Source organism: Xiphophorus hellerii, chromosome 2, assembly GCF_003331165.1.
Source record: "Xiphophorus hellerii strain 12219 chromosome 2, Xiphophorus_hellerii-4.1, whole genome shotgun sequence".
In the NCBI taxonomy this organism is placed as follows: Eukaryota; Metazoa; Chordata; class Actinopteri; order Cyprinodontiformes; family Poeciliidae; genus Xiphophorus; species Xiphophorus hellerii.
Window position 1 is genome coordinate 7,265,053 of NC_045673.1, and position 18,027 is coordinate 7,283,079.

Sequence of the window (18,027 nt, forward strand, 5' to 3'; positions counted from 1 at the left end):
GTTTGGAAAGTTAGCCAACAATTACCACCAGATATGTCTGGATCGTACTGAGTATGATCAGCTTAGTGTGTGAACTGACCTCACTTGACTTGAGTCCATAGTAAAGAGTCCATACAGGAAGACAAAAACACCAACGAGGGCTGCAGGGATTAACATGCCTGTATACCAGCCCAACCACGCAAAGTACAGGCCAATCTTCTCCCCAAAATACCGCCTGGGAGCAACACAAAGGCAAACATTGATTAAAATTTCCTAATACTCTACGCTGAGCTTTAATTGAACTTGGCAGTGTACTTCCAGCGCAGCCTACAGGGAGCATCCGGCTGGCTCTGAGGTGGCAGTTTAATGAATAAAAGGAGCTGTCGGGCTGAAAGGTCACTGCGATGCGAAACAAATCGATAACCGTGACTGATCCCCAAACCGCAGCGGTCACAGTCTCAGTTAGGATGACACGTGTCTCACAGAAAAAAAGCAAATAATCTCAGGAGCAATTAGTAGTTAGGGGACAACGCTCACACATCACTGTGGGGTCAGAAGAGATGTCGAATCTTTTGTCGGTTTCTCAGTATTCCTACACTAACATCCAAACAATATAGATTTTCTATGTAAATCTGAATAAGTGCTAATAAATATAAGCAATAAAAAGTATCTAATATAAAGTCATATTCAATAAATTAGAATATATGACTCAACGAGTCTCATTTGTCATATTTAAATATAAAATTAACAACCTTTTAGTAGCACACAAACATACATTTCATTAATTCCACATGTATGTTTTGAAAACTAGTTTTTTTTATTGGTCTAATGTTATATTCTTCTTTTGAATATCATGTTTTAATTAGGTGTAGGCATAATATTATAATTAACAGAAATAAATGGATCTGTGTGTCATTAACTTGCGTAAAATGTTATTCCTGAAATAAATGATTTTTTCAAAAATATTCTAATTTACTGACAGAAATACAGTAAGTCTATATATATTATGTCTGACAGCAGTAATCACATGGATTAGCCTTTCCACATTACGACCGTGAATAATTGTAAAGTGAAAAGATTATTTTTATTTTTTTAAAAACAAATTCTTAAAAATGTGTAGAGTATTTCAATCTGACATCCCAAAAGAGAAAATAAATAATTTTGTGAAAATCCCATTCCATCAACGCAAGCAAGACATTTTACTATTACAAATTTAAAAGTAGTTGAAATAGCCAATTTAGTAGCTAGCTCACTGGCGATGCTTCCAACTCATCTGAAATAAACTTCAGAAGTTTATTCCACTGGTATTTTGAGGTCAGAAGCGGAAAAATGAGGAAACATTGCTCTAAGCATTTGACTGACGCTACATAATGATAAACAACTGGTTGCAAAAATGCAGGAAAATGTTGCCAGTACTGTGGAAAAAATGCTGCGGTTGGAAGGAGGTCAAGCTGAGTGCTGATGGTTTGAGATAGTTTCAAGTTGACCCAGAAAAAAATAACTAATGAAAAAAATTCAGCCAGTAAAAAACTTGAGAATTGCTAGAGTTTTGGGGTACTGGACTGAAAACGTTCCTGCATCATCAGCACAAAAACGTCAAAGTTAATATTTACCAAGTCTGACGCATTTTCAAAACAATTTCTGCTGACAGACAAGTTGAAACATAACATGTTGTCAGCAATTAGGACAGCAGGATTAAGAGAAAACATGGAGCGAAATTAATGAAAAGGTGCTGAATAAATCTTGGGGGCCATTCACTGTTAGAGCAAAGAGAAAACACGACAGTTAATAGTGACTGGTTATCAAATTTTTGATTGCTCATGTTTTGGGACATTGGAAGAAAGGAATAAAGCACAAATTCTACAATAGCTTAATTTGAAAAATATGTATTTTAGATGTAAAAATAATACAGTAATAATGCTATAGGCTGTTCAGTTTTTATATATTTTAATAAAATATTGTCATTCTAACATCTCCATGTTGTTCATGCTGCAATGCATTCTGGGTAAAGGATTTCTAATGGTCCAACTGCGCTAACAGTGATGAGTAATGTCTTTAAGCCTTTTCAAATTAAACCAGACGGTGTTGAAATCGATCGGAATATAGAAATCACACAGAGTAATGCAGATAAGAAGAAACAGACAGGGGGAGAGGGCAGAGATGGCCGTAGAAGCTGGTGTTTTGCTGCTGCCTTCAGCTTCCTAAATGAAACAATGATGCACATCTCTGGTCAAACCTGTGATCCGGTAAGTACTTCTATAGCTCTGTGTCCAGTCCGGTCTTCGCCCGGGGCAGCAGTAGTGCCGCTGGGACTTCTGCCGCAGAGCTCCGTTAGCTTTTAAAAGAGATTCTTTTAAGACAGACAGAGTGCCATCTGATGTTTCTCCCTGTGTTTGTCGCTCAGGCAGCAGCGGGGTTTAGGCGCTTTGTGGATAAAAACTGTGGGCACTGCATTTGTTTTAAGCTTGTTAAGGTAATGGTCATCTGCTAGAGCCTTTGTCAGTTTTGCTCGTACAAATGACTCAAAGTCTTCTGGAGAAAAATGTTGAGAGCACAGATTCAGTCCTTTGGAAGTTGTATTCGGCTCCGGCTCTCCTCCACTGCGCTCTTCTTTTTTTTCGTGTGGGAAGCGTCCAGATTCACCTCACTGTTTTTTTTGTTGTTTTTTTTAAAATTATGGCCAACAGTGACACAATGTGGCATTATCTAAAATTACACCAGATAATATTGCGTTATTAATCAACGCAATATGATTAATAACTACTCGGGTAAAGTTAGCCTTCCTGTGTCTACTCTGTAGATTCCAGTACAGAATGGACCAAAACGCATCATCATCCCATCAGATGAAAAAACGGCGACCTCCAATGGTGAAAAACATAACAAAAGATGTAAATTTTTTGAAGTAATTATGAGTTTTGGTGTATCACAAACAGTAATTTTTAGTTAATGGGAAAATGACGACATATTTAGGCCAACATGTTCAACTAATCTTGGATCCCTTTAAAGACACACATTGTTTTTAATTAGAAAATTAAAGCTGTGATGGACTGGTGACCTGTCCAGGGTCTACTCTGCCTCTTCTCCATTCTTCTAACAAATCTTAAACTGTTAGTTTAAGGAGGTAAAATAAAAGTCAAACAAACCAGAAGCCTCAGCTGTTACAATCTAACAGCTTAAAGTTCAGAAATGTGACGTTACATAACAACACACATCAGAGGCCAGCTGTGATATTACGTCTTCAGCAAAATAAATTGCTTGGATTACTTTGTGTTGCGTTTAAACAACTCAGGTTGTTCACTTGAAGCTCAGAGAAGCCCAGGACCAAATAGAAAAGACAACAAAAAAAGGGGATAAATCCAAAAATATCTCCTGGTTCTGTGCTTCAAAGCTAATTACCTGATGAGGTCCAGAGGCTGGTATTTGTACCAGATCCCCCAGCGGGCCCAGCGCTCGTACAGAAGATGCCTTTGGTTCTGGGCTCCGTGCGTTTTAATTGGATGTCTGCTCTTGTAGCCACCCTGAGGAGACAAAAAAGGCCATTTCACAGGTAATAATTATTATCTTTTATCTCCTGCTCAGCTTTTAGATGTTAATTTCTTTAAATATTGTACATTTCTTTATGTGAACAGTCTTCAATTATTCTCCTGATTCTTGAATACATAACATTTTCATTTCAAATTAGAATCGGCCCACCTCATGTGGAGGAAACGCCGCCTCGTATGTGTTGTTGCCCAGTAAGCGGTTGATGCCTGCAGTAAAGTAAAGCAAATGATCTCAAGCACACCCTGAACAACAGCACATTAAAAATTCAGCAGCAGTCATTGATGCAAACAGACCAGCTTTAGACTCACTGAAAGCAAATGTTTTCATAATAACAACAATTTACCACAGTCTTTCTAAATTAGAGCTAGTTTAAAGTGATGAGTTCTCTTTATATGCCTAAGTTTACTGCAGCGGTTGCAAAGTTTTGTTTTAAAGTTTTAATAAATTCACAACTCTGTCTGCAGTTTCTGTACTCAGTAAAACAAAAAGTTCCCAACTCAAGACTAGAGTGCAGTTATTTTTATTTTTGTTGCTGTTCTTTCACACATGAACAGCTGACAACGAGAATCATAGGAGGAAAGATAAAAAGGATTTTCCACTCTTGAAGCCAAGCTGATATCATGTTTTTGGGGGGAATAAAGTCGTCACTCGATTTAAAATATTAACTCTAAATCCGTTCCAGTGCTTCGAGGCCAAAATTTAATCAGCAAATCATGCTGGCAGAAGCCAGACAAGTGGGAGTGAAGAAACAATTCGGAAACAAAACTGGGTACAGATTTGTGATAAGGCTGGATGATGCCAACAGCTTGCAGAAATGCATTCAAACTCCATGAACACAGTTCTCCACCTGATTTAGCAGAGCTAGAGCTGTTTATGCAAAAAATAAGGGGCAAAAGTTTCAGTTTCAGATGGCAATCGTATGCAGCTAAAGGTAGTTCGACTAGTTGATTCAGGGGACTGAATATAAATCCAGATTTCTGTTCTTATAAAATAAAATAAAAACACTTCACAACTATGTAATATTTTGTGTTGGTTTCATACATTCCTCAAAAATACATCAGTGATTGTGGTTGTAATGTGAAAGTAAAAAAGTAGGATTACTCTACAAATAATCCTAAAGTCAAATTCAAAGAAAGATCGTATACTTTTTAAAATCTAAAGTTTGTTTTATATGCATGTAGATGGTTGCACATAAAGTTGGGATTATTGTTTAGTATGTGTGGAAGCAAATGAGAGTGGAGTATCTTTTTACCCATCTTTGCTTTTCCTTCTTCATACTTGGTGCGCTGCAGGACGTGATGGACTATTCTGCTCCTGGTGGAATTTGAGAAGAACGTCTCTCTGTTGTTGATAGTGAAACTGAAAAGAAACAACATCACGCTACTTTAGTTTCCCATCATGCAGCGGGGCATCGTCCCGTCAAAGCCCGTAATGTGAGATGAGTCAATAACGACGGGAGGGCGATTAGTTCGTTTAGACACAATTCATGTTGTCAAGTTTGTGCTCGTTGCCGCATCAATATTCCACTCAGCAATACACACAAGCAGACATAGGAAGAATGGAAAGTTGGAATTGCTTTTCCTGAGAAATGAGATTAGATGATGCCATGATGGCTTTCTTCAGAAAGAAGCTTTCAACATAAAATACTAAACAAATAAGGAAGAAATAATTTAATGTACAACTGCTGCTGTTTTTGACGTTTTATTTAGGATGAACTAGTTTTGCTCTGATTTCTGTGACACTTATAAAAAATACAAGCACAGATTTTTATCTCAAAATTCAGACAGAGGCAGTAGAGGATCTAATGGGTCACTGGGAATGTTTTATATCTCTAATACACTGCTATTATTTGACACCGTGATCACCAAGGTTATTATAGTTAACTAAAACTAAATAAGAAAAACTGACATTGCGAGAACATTTTCGTTGGGATAAATAAAAACAATAATTAATGGGGGGAAACTATAGCTAGCGGGAACTATATGGTGTGTTGATAAAGAGGAACTAAAACATACTGAAAATATAGATATGATATCCTTTGTTTTTGTGTTTATGAATCTATTTATTAGCCTTTTGATCTGATGTGAAATTATTATGTTTTTCCCACACAAGCAGTTGACAAAAGTTGTGGGCAAACTGCAGCACTTCATAATCCTCCTGCTACGACTGAACGCAAAATGGCGACAGCAAAAGTTGGAATAAAATGCCAGTCAGATAGTTTTTTTTAAATTGTATCTTCTGTTGAGTAGTATATGTAATTACAATACAATCCTTTGACCGTTTTGAATTCTGCACCTAAAAATGAACCAAAGTATGAAAAAACTAAAACTACAACTAACAAAAACCAAACAATAATTGACTAAGAAAAACTACCAAACACACTCTAGTAACTAATTAAAACAAACTGAATTAAAAAGTCACAACAAAATAGAACTAAACTATAGCGAAAAATCCAACATTACTGTATCCATGGTGATCATGCTTGTGAGTTTTTAATCAGGAGCCCTCTTACTGATGCATGCGCGCTCTGCTGAAGGGCGCCGTGTAGCAGTCCGTCTCCTCCAGGTCGGGCAGCGCCTCTTTGTCCAGCTTCATGGGATTTTTGGGAAGCCAGCTTTTTATCTGCTGACACCTCAGATGAAACCTGCTGCACAGGCGCATCGACACAAACAGGATTAATGGGGCAGATTATCAAGCAGATTGTTTACTTCACTATGAGATGATGGCGGCTAACCTTGTTCGCCGCACAACCTTGGTAGCCCCACCCCACCAGAAAACACGTTTTAAAACACATGTGTGGTGTCATCCATGCTACTAATTTATTATTTATTTACTATTTACACCTTTCTACGGGAACACAAAAGCTGGGCTAAATACAGTTTGGAAGATTAACCTCAGTTTTTCTTTTCAGCATCACAAACATTGATTCAGACTCTGAAAGCGGGCTCTTATTTATGTACATAGTTTGTCACTATTCAACATCTTGGCTTTTGTGTGTTTATATAGTAACAGCTAAAACCAGTGGGGTGTTTTTACTATTATAAAAATAGTAAAAACACTATTATGTCACTTTTAGTAGAGCAGGTTTGGCCTTTATAAGAGAAGCTGACTTTTACCAAGCTAGTTGAATTAAGAAGAGTGCAAACTGTGGTGATATGCAGGTGGATAAGCAGAACAAACTGGCAAAACTTCCATATATTGTATTTCCTAAGAGAAAGAGTGAGTTAAATTTAGGAAAATATAAACTCTTAACTGCTATACTTAAGTAAACCTAACTAAAAATAACAAACTATATTATAAAAATGTCTCTAAGTGACAGTTTTATTCTACTTACCAACTCTACTGTTGCACAAAACTCTCCAAACTGTTGAATGCATTTGTTTCATTTTCTCATTCTGGTTATTAATAATAGGAAAAATCCTCAATGATTGTTATTTTCTATCATAAATTGTGTTTAATTTTCATCTCACCTGACCAGATCACCTGCTTCCAAACATTTGCTGTATTTCCTACTGACTTTGTGGCACAATTCAAACTGTACTTTCTAATATCTTTTTTCTTTCCGCTCTTTCAGAACGGTCATAACTTTAGAGCCCATAACTCTGCAGATCAACAGCTACTCCTCCAGCGTTCCCATAAACCTCCTTTATGGTTACTGCTCTCCTCATCGAGCCTTCCAGTGTAAGGCCATGTTCTTGGTAACTTTATACTCTCTCCATTTTAAAATCATGGATTGATTGGTGATCTGTGAGATTTTCAGGGTGGTGAATTGTTCTAGAACTGAACTCAGGCTCAAAGTGTGGATTCAAACTCCTCCACAGTTTGAATCCACACTTTTCACATTTTATTGGTAAGCAAAATCCAAAAGCAATCTCCCATTTTTCTCCTCCTCCTACAAAATTGTATAATAAAAACAAAGGTTTTTATTATCTGCACTACCTTTCATCATGTTTTAGCTGCTACTGGGCTATATTGATGAGTCACTATCCCTCATCTCCCGAGGACCATAAATGCGAGAACAAATAAATAATTTGTGTACCAGCTGTAGAAAGTTCTGGGTAAAGAGCAAAAACAAAAAGCAAAGAAAATGTTTTGTGCTGTAAAACTCCCAGAGGTAAATTTATAACACGGTGGCTGAAGAAAACCCTTAACTTGATTTAAACGCCAGTGTCAGAAGGATTCGCGCCGAGGGAATCATAAATAACTGTACCTGTTTTTAGTTTTTCAGTGTGAACAAATGTTTGATCACAGAGACAGAAAATTGATTCAGAAACCATTTCTGGATGAAATTTACTGTATCTTTATCATTTGATGAATACTAAAGCTGCTCTATGGGATTAAAAATTACAATATTTCAGACTTTTTATTGATCTGATGCAATATTCAAATCTTAAATGTTGCTTTTTTTCGTTAGCTGTGAACAGAAAATCATGCTAATTAACAGATATAAAGGCTTAAAAACATCAACAATAGACACAATGTGTTTCACCTAGTGAGTTAAGTTACTGAAATAAATTAACTTTTCAATAATATTCAGCTATATGAATTATGAAGAACCTACAGATGCACAAAGATAATAAAATTATTTTTCTTTTTGGTGTTTTCTGTCTTTTCTGCATTTTAACAATTTTATTCTTTATGAAAAAGAAATTTCATTCATAGTATAAAATTTATTTTACAAAATAAGATTCAAATAAACTGTAATTACAAAAATAACAGACTCAGCGATTTGTTTGTGACTTTTCTCAACAAACCACAGGCAGGTAGAAGAATAAAACGAAAACTGATTAATTTATGTGTTTAACTTGATGAACTGGCAGGAGACTACTCGAGTGATGAACTGCCAAAGATGGTGCAGATGAAACAACGCCAGTTCTGATTCCAGTAACATCCAATCATAGCTGACATTTCACTCTGCTCAGCGCCAGCAGGTACCCAAATCAGAGCCTAATTTAATCACAGTTGGCCGGATTCTGTATTTGATGATAAATCTCATCCCGGTCCGCACAGTGCAGCCAAGTTTTCCTCAAATCCAGGCTATTAGATTCATATAATATAATGAAACTATGTTTTTCTTCAGAAAGAAACCGAAACAACGAATACTTTGTACTTTGAAGGTGTTATAAGAAGACATATTGCATTATTTTGATAATATAGACCATATGAGCAACATTTAAACATAATTTGCAATAATTTAAATTGTAGAAATAGTCTTTTATGAAAGTTGTTTGCTTGCACTGCCTCTCTTTGTTGATGTGTTAATTAACAACATAATTAGGGGAAACAATTTCCGCACAATAATATTACAGAGCAGAATCTTCTGTGTATTTTGTTTGTTTTCATTGTTAGGAATGCAATACATTCAGTCTGCTAGTTAGACTGTTTTTTTTTAAAATTTGCATCTCAGTGAGAAGAAACAATGGAAATTTTAATTTCTACTCCAAGTTCGAATATCACATCAAAGCTAAGTGCATCTATCTAAAAATAGTATGCAAATGAGCTTCTGCGGCTCCATTTATATTCGCTGGAAAGTATGTTATTGAAAAGCGCAGCCAAAAGTAGGTGAGCCACTCTATTCAACCGTTACAGCAGAGATTTATGTGCTTTTATTAAAATCTACCAGGTTTGCTTTATCAACTCAAGGGTGCATGTCGTTTGAAAACACTGACAAAATTAAAATAGCACACCTGCTGATTTGTTGGATTTCTTTCAAATATCTTTTTAAAATAATCTCCAATGTTTCTCATCATCTGTGAGCTAAATGGAAGCTGATATTCTATTCACCAAATATTTCAAAAGATATAAATATTGCAAAATGACACTATAGGCACAGAAATGGTTTGTAAAAGCTCGACTGAGTGAGTTCATTAGGACACCAGGAGCTTTTGTGAACCCCTGAATCTTATTGCAAGAGATACATTTAGGATGTTTCCATTTCAAGATTGCTATCACATTACCCATATTAGTATGAAATATTCACCTAGTTGAGGATTCGTATTTGTATTTCTGTCATTTCAAAAGCCGTGAAACAACACAAGGCTGTAACAGGCGTCTGATCAGTCAATATTTTAAAGGACTACTTAGTTATTTTTGGATATCTAGACAAGCTTGGTTCAGTAGAATCTTTAATGTGAAATAAACCCCAAACAAAACCCAATTCAAAAACCTCGCATCCAGTTTAAATGTAACTTTTTGTTAAAGAGTTTTATGTGCCAAACCAGAATAGTTATCTAAAATTTCCCCCAAACTCAGACTTTAATCTTTCAATAGTGAAATAAGATAAAGTTTGGAAACTCAAACTTTAGTCCATAATCAGTTTTCATTTCTGAACACTTAATCAGACTTTCCAAATTTTTCAAAACTTTCTGTAAAAAAGATTTAAATCCAAACCAAAACATCCCAAATATGTTGAATTTTCTCACCTGCCAAGGGTTTTGCTCCTCCAGTCAGTGAAGTAGCATTTTTTCCTGAAATAAACAATTACAATAGAAAGTTACCAGCTGCTTTAAAACCTGAAAGTTTGCAGAGATTATTTCCATGTACCTGAAAGGCATGCGGATGTTCATCTGCTCTGCATATTTGCAGAGGGTATCCCAGGTAGCGTGGACCTTCACAAACATGATGTCGTTGTTCGTCAAAGAGGGCTTTGAAAAATTAGTAAAATAACATCAAAGTTTGGCAACTTAGAAGTTAAAAAATGAAAGTCCATGAAGACCAAACCAGAAATGAGAAATGTTTACCTCTTTCTCTAGCATGAGGCCCTCGGCTCGTAAATTCTTCTCAAACGTGCATCTTTTCTCCACCTGCGGGCTGGACTTCTTGTAAACCAAGATGTAATCGATTCTCTTTTTTCCATCTCGAAAAAGCAGTCCAGATGTGTCTGACTGTTTTTTTCCCTTCAGAAGCAATGCATCACATAAATCTCACTTTGCCATAAAAACTTCTGGAGGAATGGATGAAGGAGCTGTAGATTTTATGTCAATGCATTTAGATGTGCAGTAAATGTGGTACCTGAAGAGAGTCTGCGCGGGTCCCTAATTTAGCCCGGCTGACAGGTTTTTGCAGAAGAATTGTCGGATTTGCTCTTGTTTCACATGTGCTCACTTCGGTCTCCTCAATGTAGCTGTCTTTGACATCCTCTGCTGCACAAAGATACAACAAAATCAGTCAGAGACTCTTATTGAACCAAAGCGAAAGCACTCAAACAATCCTTTCTGCTATAAGCATTTGTTTACTGCTTTGGTTAATCTCTCCACAAACACTGAAATTAGATCTGTGTGAAAGAAAACATTGTTTTCTTGATCCGAATTAAATCGTTAATCTCCTTTTCTGCCTTTCTGGATCTTAAAGGGGAACTGTTCTATAAAACAGTCTTACTCTGTATGTAACACTTTATATTTTGGTCACCGAAGTGACCAAATATATAGAATAAAAAAACTCAAAGAAAGGAGCTTACATTTTTACTGAACCACAGCTGCTGCTTAAAAGTATTGGTACAGTTTAGACTTCTTTGCATTCAGTCACATTACAACCACAATTGTGTCACATGGATTTTATGCTACAGACCAACAAAAAGTAGTGTGTAGCTGTGAAATGGAAGGAAAACATCACATATTTTTAGTATTTAAGCCTCCTATTCTCAGTCATTCCTCACCTAAAACATGACAGTCTTTTGCAGCCTCTTACAAGTCCTTTCTTTTCTCTTATGAAAGAGTAAAGATGTCTGAATGCTGATGCATGCCAAACATTTCATATATTTATTTGGAAAGTAATTCATATTTCTCTTCCACCTATATTTTTAAGCAGGCTTGTGTTGGTCTGTCACATTAAATATCCATAAAATGTGTTGAAGTTTGAGGCCATAACAAAATAATGTCAAAAATGATCAACAAGAATGAATACATTTCCAAGTTCAATACATACACATCAAGCAAAAGCTACCTTAAATTAAACATGATAGAATAACGGCATCAGGTATCTTTATTAAAAAGTACATTTATTAAAGCTAATTAATTGTACTCTGAAAAGTGCAGACAGACACCCACAGCTGCATTAAAGGTTATTTAAATGCAAAATGTGTGTTTAAAATCTCACAATATGCAAGCACTGCAGAAAAAAATGGGAGTAGTTAATTTGAGTGACTTGCTGTACCTAAATTCAGCTGCAAGAAAAAAGATCTGTGAAGACAATTTTAGAAATGCAACAGTTGTACTGTATTACTGCAGTGTTTAGATCTCAGAACATCATGCATATTTCATTAGGATCCCCGAAGGTTGTCAACCTGTGAGAAAACGCATAAAAGTTTCCTTTCATCTCTTCTCTTCTCATGACCACAGAAAATAAAACATTTAAAGTGAACATTGCCAAGAAAGACCAACAGGAGCTGCAGCCGCACTAAATAATTGTCCAAGATTCCTCAAACGAGAAAGTCAATATATGACTACAAAACATGGGGAAGCATTTCTGATTAGTGCTATTTAGAGGAATTTGGTTTTTCAAAAGTAAAATTGAATGTGCTAAACAATCTGTCAGGCTCAAAACAAGACATGAGCCGCCAGCCTAATGGCTTTAACATGGGAGATGTAGTTTATTACAGTGGAGAACAAATGATCTCTCCTTCATTTCATGTTTGACAGCCTCCTAATTGATTCAATCAAATATATATTTGCAGCTGTCAGTTCATCTGGCTGTGACTCACAATGCTGCTGTGGTTAAACCATCTGTGGAAATGGCAAGGGAAGAAATGATGCTATGTGAGCTTCAAGACGTTTTTTTTATTTTCAACCTCCCTGCACTTTGTAACGGCTGCGTTGATCTTGGACCTGTAAAAAATTGAAACTGCTGTTTCCCACCTTCCACCGACACAGTAATCTCAGTTTGTGAGGGAATATCTATTACGCCTGCAGAGTAAAAACCAAGACATGGAGTATTAAACTGTTTCATCCAGTTAGCAACAAACGCTATGACACAGATCCGCTCCTCAAAGCAAAGCTGATTAACACTGCACTCTTTTAGGTATCAAAGGGTTTTTAAAAAAACTCTCTAAAGTTAAACATTTTCTTTTTACTTTTTAAAGAAAAATGAGTGAAGCCCTCCAAGATCCTCACATTCTATCACACCCAACACTCTTCATGTCTCTCTTCATGTCAAGTTCATCAACAATTTATCATTAACCAACCACATTTGAACAAGAAACCACTGCTAAACCTGCGTCACAAATTTACAGATCTGCCATAGAAAAATAACACTCATTTATCCCTTTATTACAGATTGATCAAAGACTGATTCCCACAGATGTTACAGGGACATCCATCCATCCATCCATTTTCTGTTCACCCTTTGTCCCTAATGGGGTCGGGAGGGTTGCTGGTGCCTATCTCCAGCTACGTTCCGGGCGAGAGGCGGGGTACACCCTGGACAGGTCGCCAGTCTGTTGCAGGGCATCACAGAGACATACAGGACAAACAAACATTCACACACACGCTCACACCTAGGGAGAATTTAGAGACCAATTAACCTAACAGTCATGTTTTTGGACTGTGGGAGGAAGCCGGAGTACCCGGAGAGAACCCACGCATGCACAGGGAGAACATGCAAACTCCATGCAGCAAACCCCAAAAAAAAACCCAGGACCTTCTCGCTGCAAGGCAACAGTGCTACCAACTGCGCCACTGTGCAGCCTGTTACAGGGACATATAAAAAATATCTGAGAGAAGAACTGAGAGGCCGGTTCATTCTAAAATATGAAAAAGAAATAAAAGAAGAAAGTGGCGTAAGGTTAAAAGTAACCTGAAGAAGAAGACCACCTTAAATTTTACATCCTTTACTTGAGACAAACAAAGTCGTTCCTTTAAATCTTCACATATTTAGATCCACATAACAGGTTTTAATATTTAAAAGTGGTCTCAGTGCTTAATTAGATCTGGTTCTAGAATCAGTTCTTAACTGGCCTTGCAAAAAAAAAAAAAAAAAAAAAACACTTTGTGTTTCTGCAACCAGATATTAAACTCTAATTGTGTATTTTTGGGACAGATTAAAGTGAATGGAGCCCAGGAACTACACAAATGACATTATTTTTTTCCAGTATTTCTACAAACACATGCCACAATATCATCTCATTCATTTAGTAATTATTCTTGCCTCTAGCTCCTAACTAAAGTAATTTCTTTCCTCTCATCAAGGAGCAGACTTGTACTTAGTTAGCTGGAAAATGTCTTTGTTTTTCCCTCAAATTCAATGTAGCAACATCTTTCTACTACAGGAAAGAGAGCTGATACCTTCCGAGAACATCACTTCAGAAAATATGAGCAATAACTTTATTCTTATCTTAAAAATGAAGTTTCATAGTATAAAACTGATATCAAAAAGGCCAGTTAAAAACTGACATCATTTATTTGATTAAATGAAGGTGAGGCTTTATTTGCAAAAAGACAATATGCTTTGCAGTTCTACAAAATAATAAAAATGTCTGGAGATAAACGAGAAGCTTCAGAGTGAGCCCATAAAAATGTCTTAAATGCTTTTCCATCAACAGCCTCCAAAACAAATATTCCTCGAATGGATTGTGTATTTCAGGCTTAAAAAGTCCCAGATGCAAAATCTCTTGCCTTGATTCTTCCTTCATTTCATACAACTTCACACAGTTCGACTGCTTCTTTTTTCTCCCATGTGACCAAATGTTTCACGGCGGATGGTTAATGCGGTTGCACCACATGCTTCTGTTTGGATAAAATGTGATGGAAAAATGGGAGGCAATGAGCAGAAAACCTGAGGAAAAAGATCCAAACTCGTATAAGTTCAGGTTTCTATCAAAAAAGAAGAGTACAGAAAAATCGAGTTATCTTATCGTGACAACAACTTTACAGATGGATGTATTTTTTGATTAACGAAACACCTTAACCGCAGATACAATCCATCTGTTATTGGAGCCACTTGCAGATGGATCATATTGAGATTAAATAACAAACCTATTATGTGCAGCTGGTGAGCTTGATGAGCGTTAAGATAAAACTGTCAGCTAAACTTACAGTAATGTCAATAAAACATAATAGGATGTAATATTATACGAGGTCCAGCAGTCAAATCATGTCCTTGTCCTGCCAGGTGCTGTCTTTTTTTTTTTTAACTCATCTGTCTATTTTCTGTTCAGATTGAGGTAAAAAAAAATCTGATGCTTGTCTCTGACATCTTGTCTCTCCTCAATGTCACAGCTTGTCAAAATCTTAAGAGAAATGACAACCGCTTGATTTGTCCTGAAGGTATTTCCAGTTTCACATCAAACGTTTGCACAGAAGCGTTTTAAATCTTACTAAAATAAAATTGTGCCCCTCCTTAAAATAGACCTTTCACTCTCACTTATTTCTGAATATTCCCCAAGACACCAGACAAGTGAATAATTCTCCTTGAATATAGGCGGCTCCATGCAACTTTTATAATTTTTATATTTATTATAAAAAAGATTGTATAATTTTCCTTTTGAACGGATTTTGCTTCATTATTCCATCAGACAGCTGTGACTTTACAGAATGTTTCACAGATGCCCTGCAGGATTACGACAATCAGCGAGTGCGCTTCGAATGTTACTACAATCAGGAAAATCTGTGCAGCCTTGTTCCAGTTCAGTGCAGTATCAAGAACAAAGTTAGATGAGAGCACTCAGACTGTGTTTGAATTTATCGGTGTGTATAACAAGGTGCAACAGATGTTCTTTACAGACCATAAAATATAATATTTACATCAAGGCCTTGCATGACAGGAGGGATTCAAACAATAAAACCAGGCGAGTTAAAGTCCAGACATAAGTAATTGTGATTCATCAATGGAAACGACAACACTGGTAAACTTTAATGCGAAGCGCAATCAATGCAAGCCGCATCTCTATCCAAACTTTAGACCTGCCTGTCTGTGGTGGCAGAAGGCTGCAGGACGTGCTGATGCTCTGACTCAGATCATCGAGGTCTGGTTTGGGATCTGGGCTCAGAGGCACAGACAGGAAGTGGTTGAGGTTGATGGGATGTGTCTGACTCTGAGCCAGGCAGGGCAGGCTGCGGCGAGACGGCTTCAGGCTCTTCTCCTTCAGGATCTCGCTGATGCTGGTGTGCATGCCTGAGGAGGGAAGAGAGATGCAGAAAGGAAGCTAAAATAAGTCTTTCTTGTGTTTCTCAGTCCTTCTATTTGAGCAAATAAAAATGAGGACAAAATAAATGCTAGGCCTAAAAAAAGCTACATACAGCAGATAAACCACACCTATAATATATACATTAAAGAAAAAAAACAAACAAACAGTAAATCTGACACAGAACTGATACTTCTCTGTGACTTTATAGCAAAACAACGTGTTAAAAACCAAAACATAAACATAGATATTAAAAGGAACATGTAAATTAAAGTAAATAGTAATAAAATGTTCTCAATGGCTACGACTTGTTAGATACCAAGCTTTAAGCGTTAGACGCCATGCTCCAGATTTTCTAACTGGATGCTCTAATAAGTAGGACATGTTTGGTCAGACACTTGAGGGATTATATAACCACAGTGATGATACGAACAGAGACCACCAACCAGGTTAGCTTAACTGTAGGCTATGATAGAGGAATCTTTGCATCAAGAAGAGATAAAGTGAAAGAAATGTCAACTTTGATTAACATATATATATATATATATATATATATATATATATATATATATATATATATATGAGGAGACAATAAAAGTTGTTAAAACTGTTTTTAAAATGTGTAAATGTCCTAATCCATTTTCAGCCACATGTTCTGTTATTATTCTTCTTTAAATAATTTCCAGGTTAAAGGTTCCGAAGTATTTTCACAAGTAATAAGTAACACAGTAATCCTACCTTCCCTTCACTTTTCAGTCTTTGGTTCTCTAGATATACAGCTCTGGAAAATATTAAGAGAGCACTTCAAATGATCAGTTTCTCTGATTTTACTCTTTATAGGTATATGTTTGAATAAAATGAACATTGTTCTTTCATTCTATGAACTACTGACAACATGTCTCCGCAATTCCAAGCAAATATTTTGTATTTATTCGCAGAAAATGAGAAATGGTCAAAATAACAAAAAAGATGCAGTGCTTTCAGACCTCAAATAATGCAAAGAAAACAAGTTCATATTTATTTTGAAGCAGCAATACTAATGTTTTAACTCAGAAATCAGTATTTGGTGGAATAACCATGAGGTTTTCAATGGGGTTCAGTGCAGAGGGCTCTTTATGTTTTTCAGAGCTGTAAACTGTTTCAACATGCAGGCGGAAATATTCTTTTCTCTGTGTTTTGTTTTTTAATTATGTTATGATAAATTTCTGCATTTATGTTTTAATCAGTTTTTTTTACTTAACCAAAACATGTCCAGATTATTTTTGCAACAATGGTTTATTTTTTGTCTTAAAATATTTATTTATTTTCTCTCAAGTCTCCACCTCTTTGTCTTCTGCTTTATGAGTGTGTTCATAATTGGAAAAAATTTATTAGGTATTCCAAAAACTGCACCCACAGTAAAGTAGTAAAGGTCAATAAAATGCTAAAAAAACAAACTGCACAAAAAAGCTACTCTGACTAATTGAAAGCCAATCAGATGAATCATCAGAATTATTCTGAACACATCTGCAGTCAGAAAAACGTTTGAAAAACACTCGAAACCTCTTCAGCCTCTAATCCACTCAGCTGAGTGCTGAAGCCGAGTGTTTGAGTGTTTAATATCAGTCAGTTTTATGAAAAAGTAAAACTTTATAACTAGATTGTTCCTTGAATCAAGCAGCTGCTGCCACTACGCAAATGCAAGTGCAAATTCAGCAATTTGATGAAACATACCATGTTTATGTATTCACTTTGCAGTTATTACAATGTGTTTAGGAGTGCACATTTTTGCAATGAATTAAAATCACTGAAGTAAGAACTCCACACACCGTGCTGCCTCACCGCAGTAATCAGTTTCTCTGTTCAGTTTTGCTGAAGCTGCTAAAATAAATCCATAAAAAATTCAGTTTTATTTTATTTTGACAGTTTTGTTGCTTATTGCCAATATAACAATTACATGTTATCATGTTTTCCAAACAAGCATAAGCAAATCAATAAAAAAATATTGATTTTTTATTGAGAAAGTGAGTGAAAAAGAAAAGTATGAAACCCCTTCAGACACCCAGCAGTCCAGCCTTTTTATGAGCTCAGTGGCGTTAATGTCCGTCCTTCATAGAACAATGCATTAACACAGTCAGCACATCCGCTCCATCAAGCCGCATCCTTCAGATAAGCAACATAAAGATGCATCACTGCATATACTTACCAATTCATGGCATGGAAACATGATGAAGTGTAGCATCAGATACATTAAACCAAGTCTATACATGCTAATTTAGCCTTTTAAGTCATAATCTAGAAGGTTTGGGTTCCGTTTTTGAGTTCTGCACCATGTTGGTTTATTCAAATTACACTATTTACCAAAATCTGCTTCCCTCCTGCCTGCTTTTGGGTCCTACATCAGTTTAACT

The 18,027-nt window shown here is 36.2% G+C and overlaps 1 protein-coding gene across 3 annotated transcripts in view; it reads right to left on the minus strand.

Moving 5' to 3' along the window:
- The window catches only part of ano3 (anoctamin 3), a 46,310-nt gene that overhangs the window by 16,137 nt on the left and 12,146 nt on the right, over positions 1-18,027 (minus strand). The window contains exons 2-11 of one of the 3 annotated variants that reach the window (XM_032581879.1): positions 15,421-15,627; positions 10,534-10,661; positions 10,263-10,418; positions 10,066-10,166; positions 9,945-9,989; positions 6,035-6,169; positions 4,775-4,881; positions 3,673-3,728; positions 3,376-3,497; positions 80-214 (exon numbers count right to left, since the gene is read on the minus strand). In XM_032581879.1, coding sequence (XP_032437770.1) covers positions 80-214; positions 3,376-3,497; positions 3,673-3,728; positions 4,775-4,881; positions 6,035-6,169; positions 9,945-9,989; positions 10,066-10,166; positions 10,263-10,418; positions 10,534-10,661; positions 15,421-15,627 — 1,192 coding nt within the window. Of the gene's footprint in view, positions 1-79; positions 215-3,375; positions 3,498-3,672; positions 3,729-4,774; positions 4,882-6,034; positions 6,170-9,944; positions 9,990-10,065; positions 10,167-10,262; positions 10,419-10,533; positions 10,665-15,420; positions 15,628-18,027 lie in introns of all 3 variants that reach the window. The other 2 variants (XM_032581871.1, XM_032581861.1) reach the window with 2 other exon arrangements.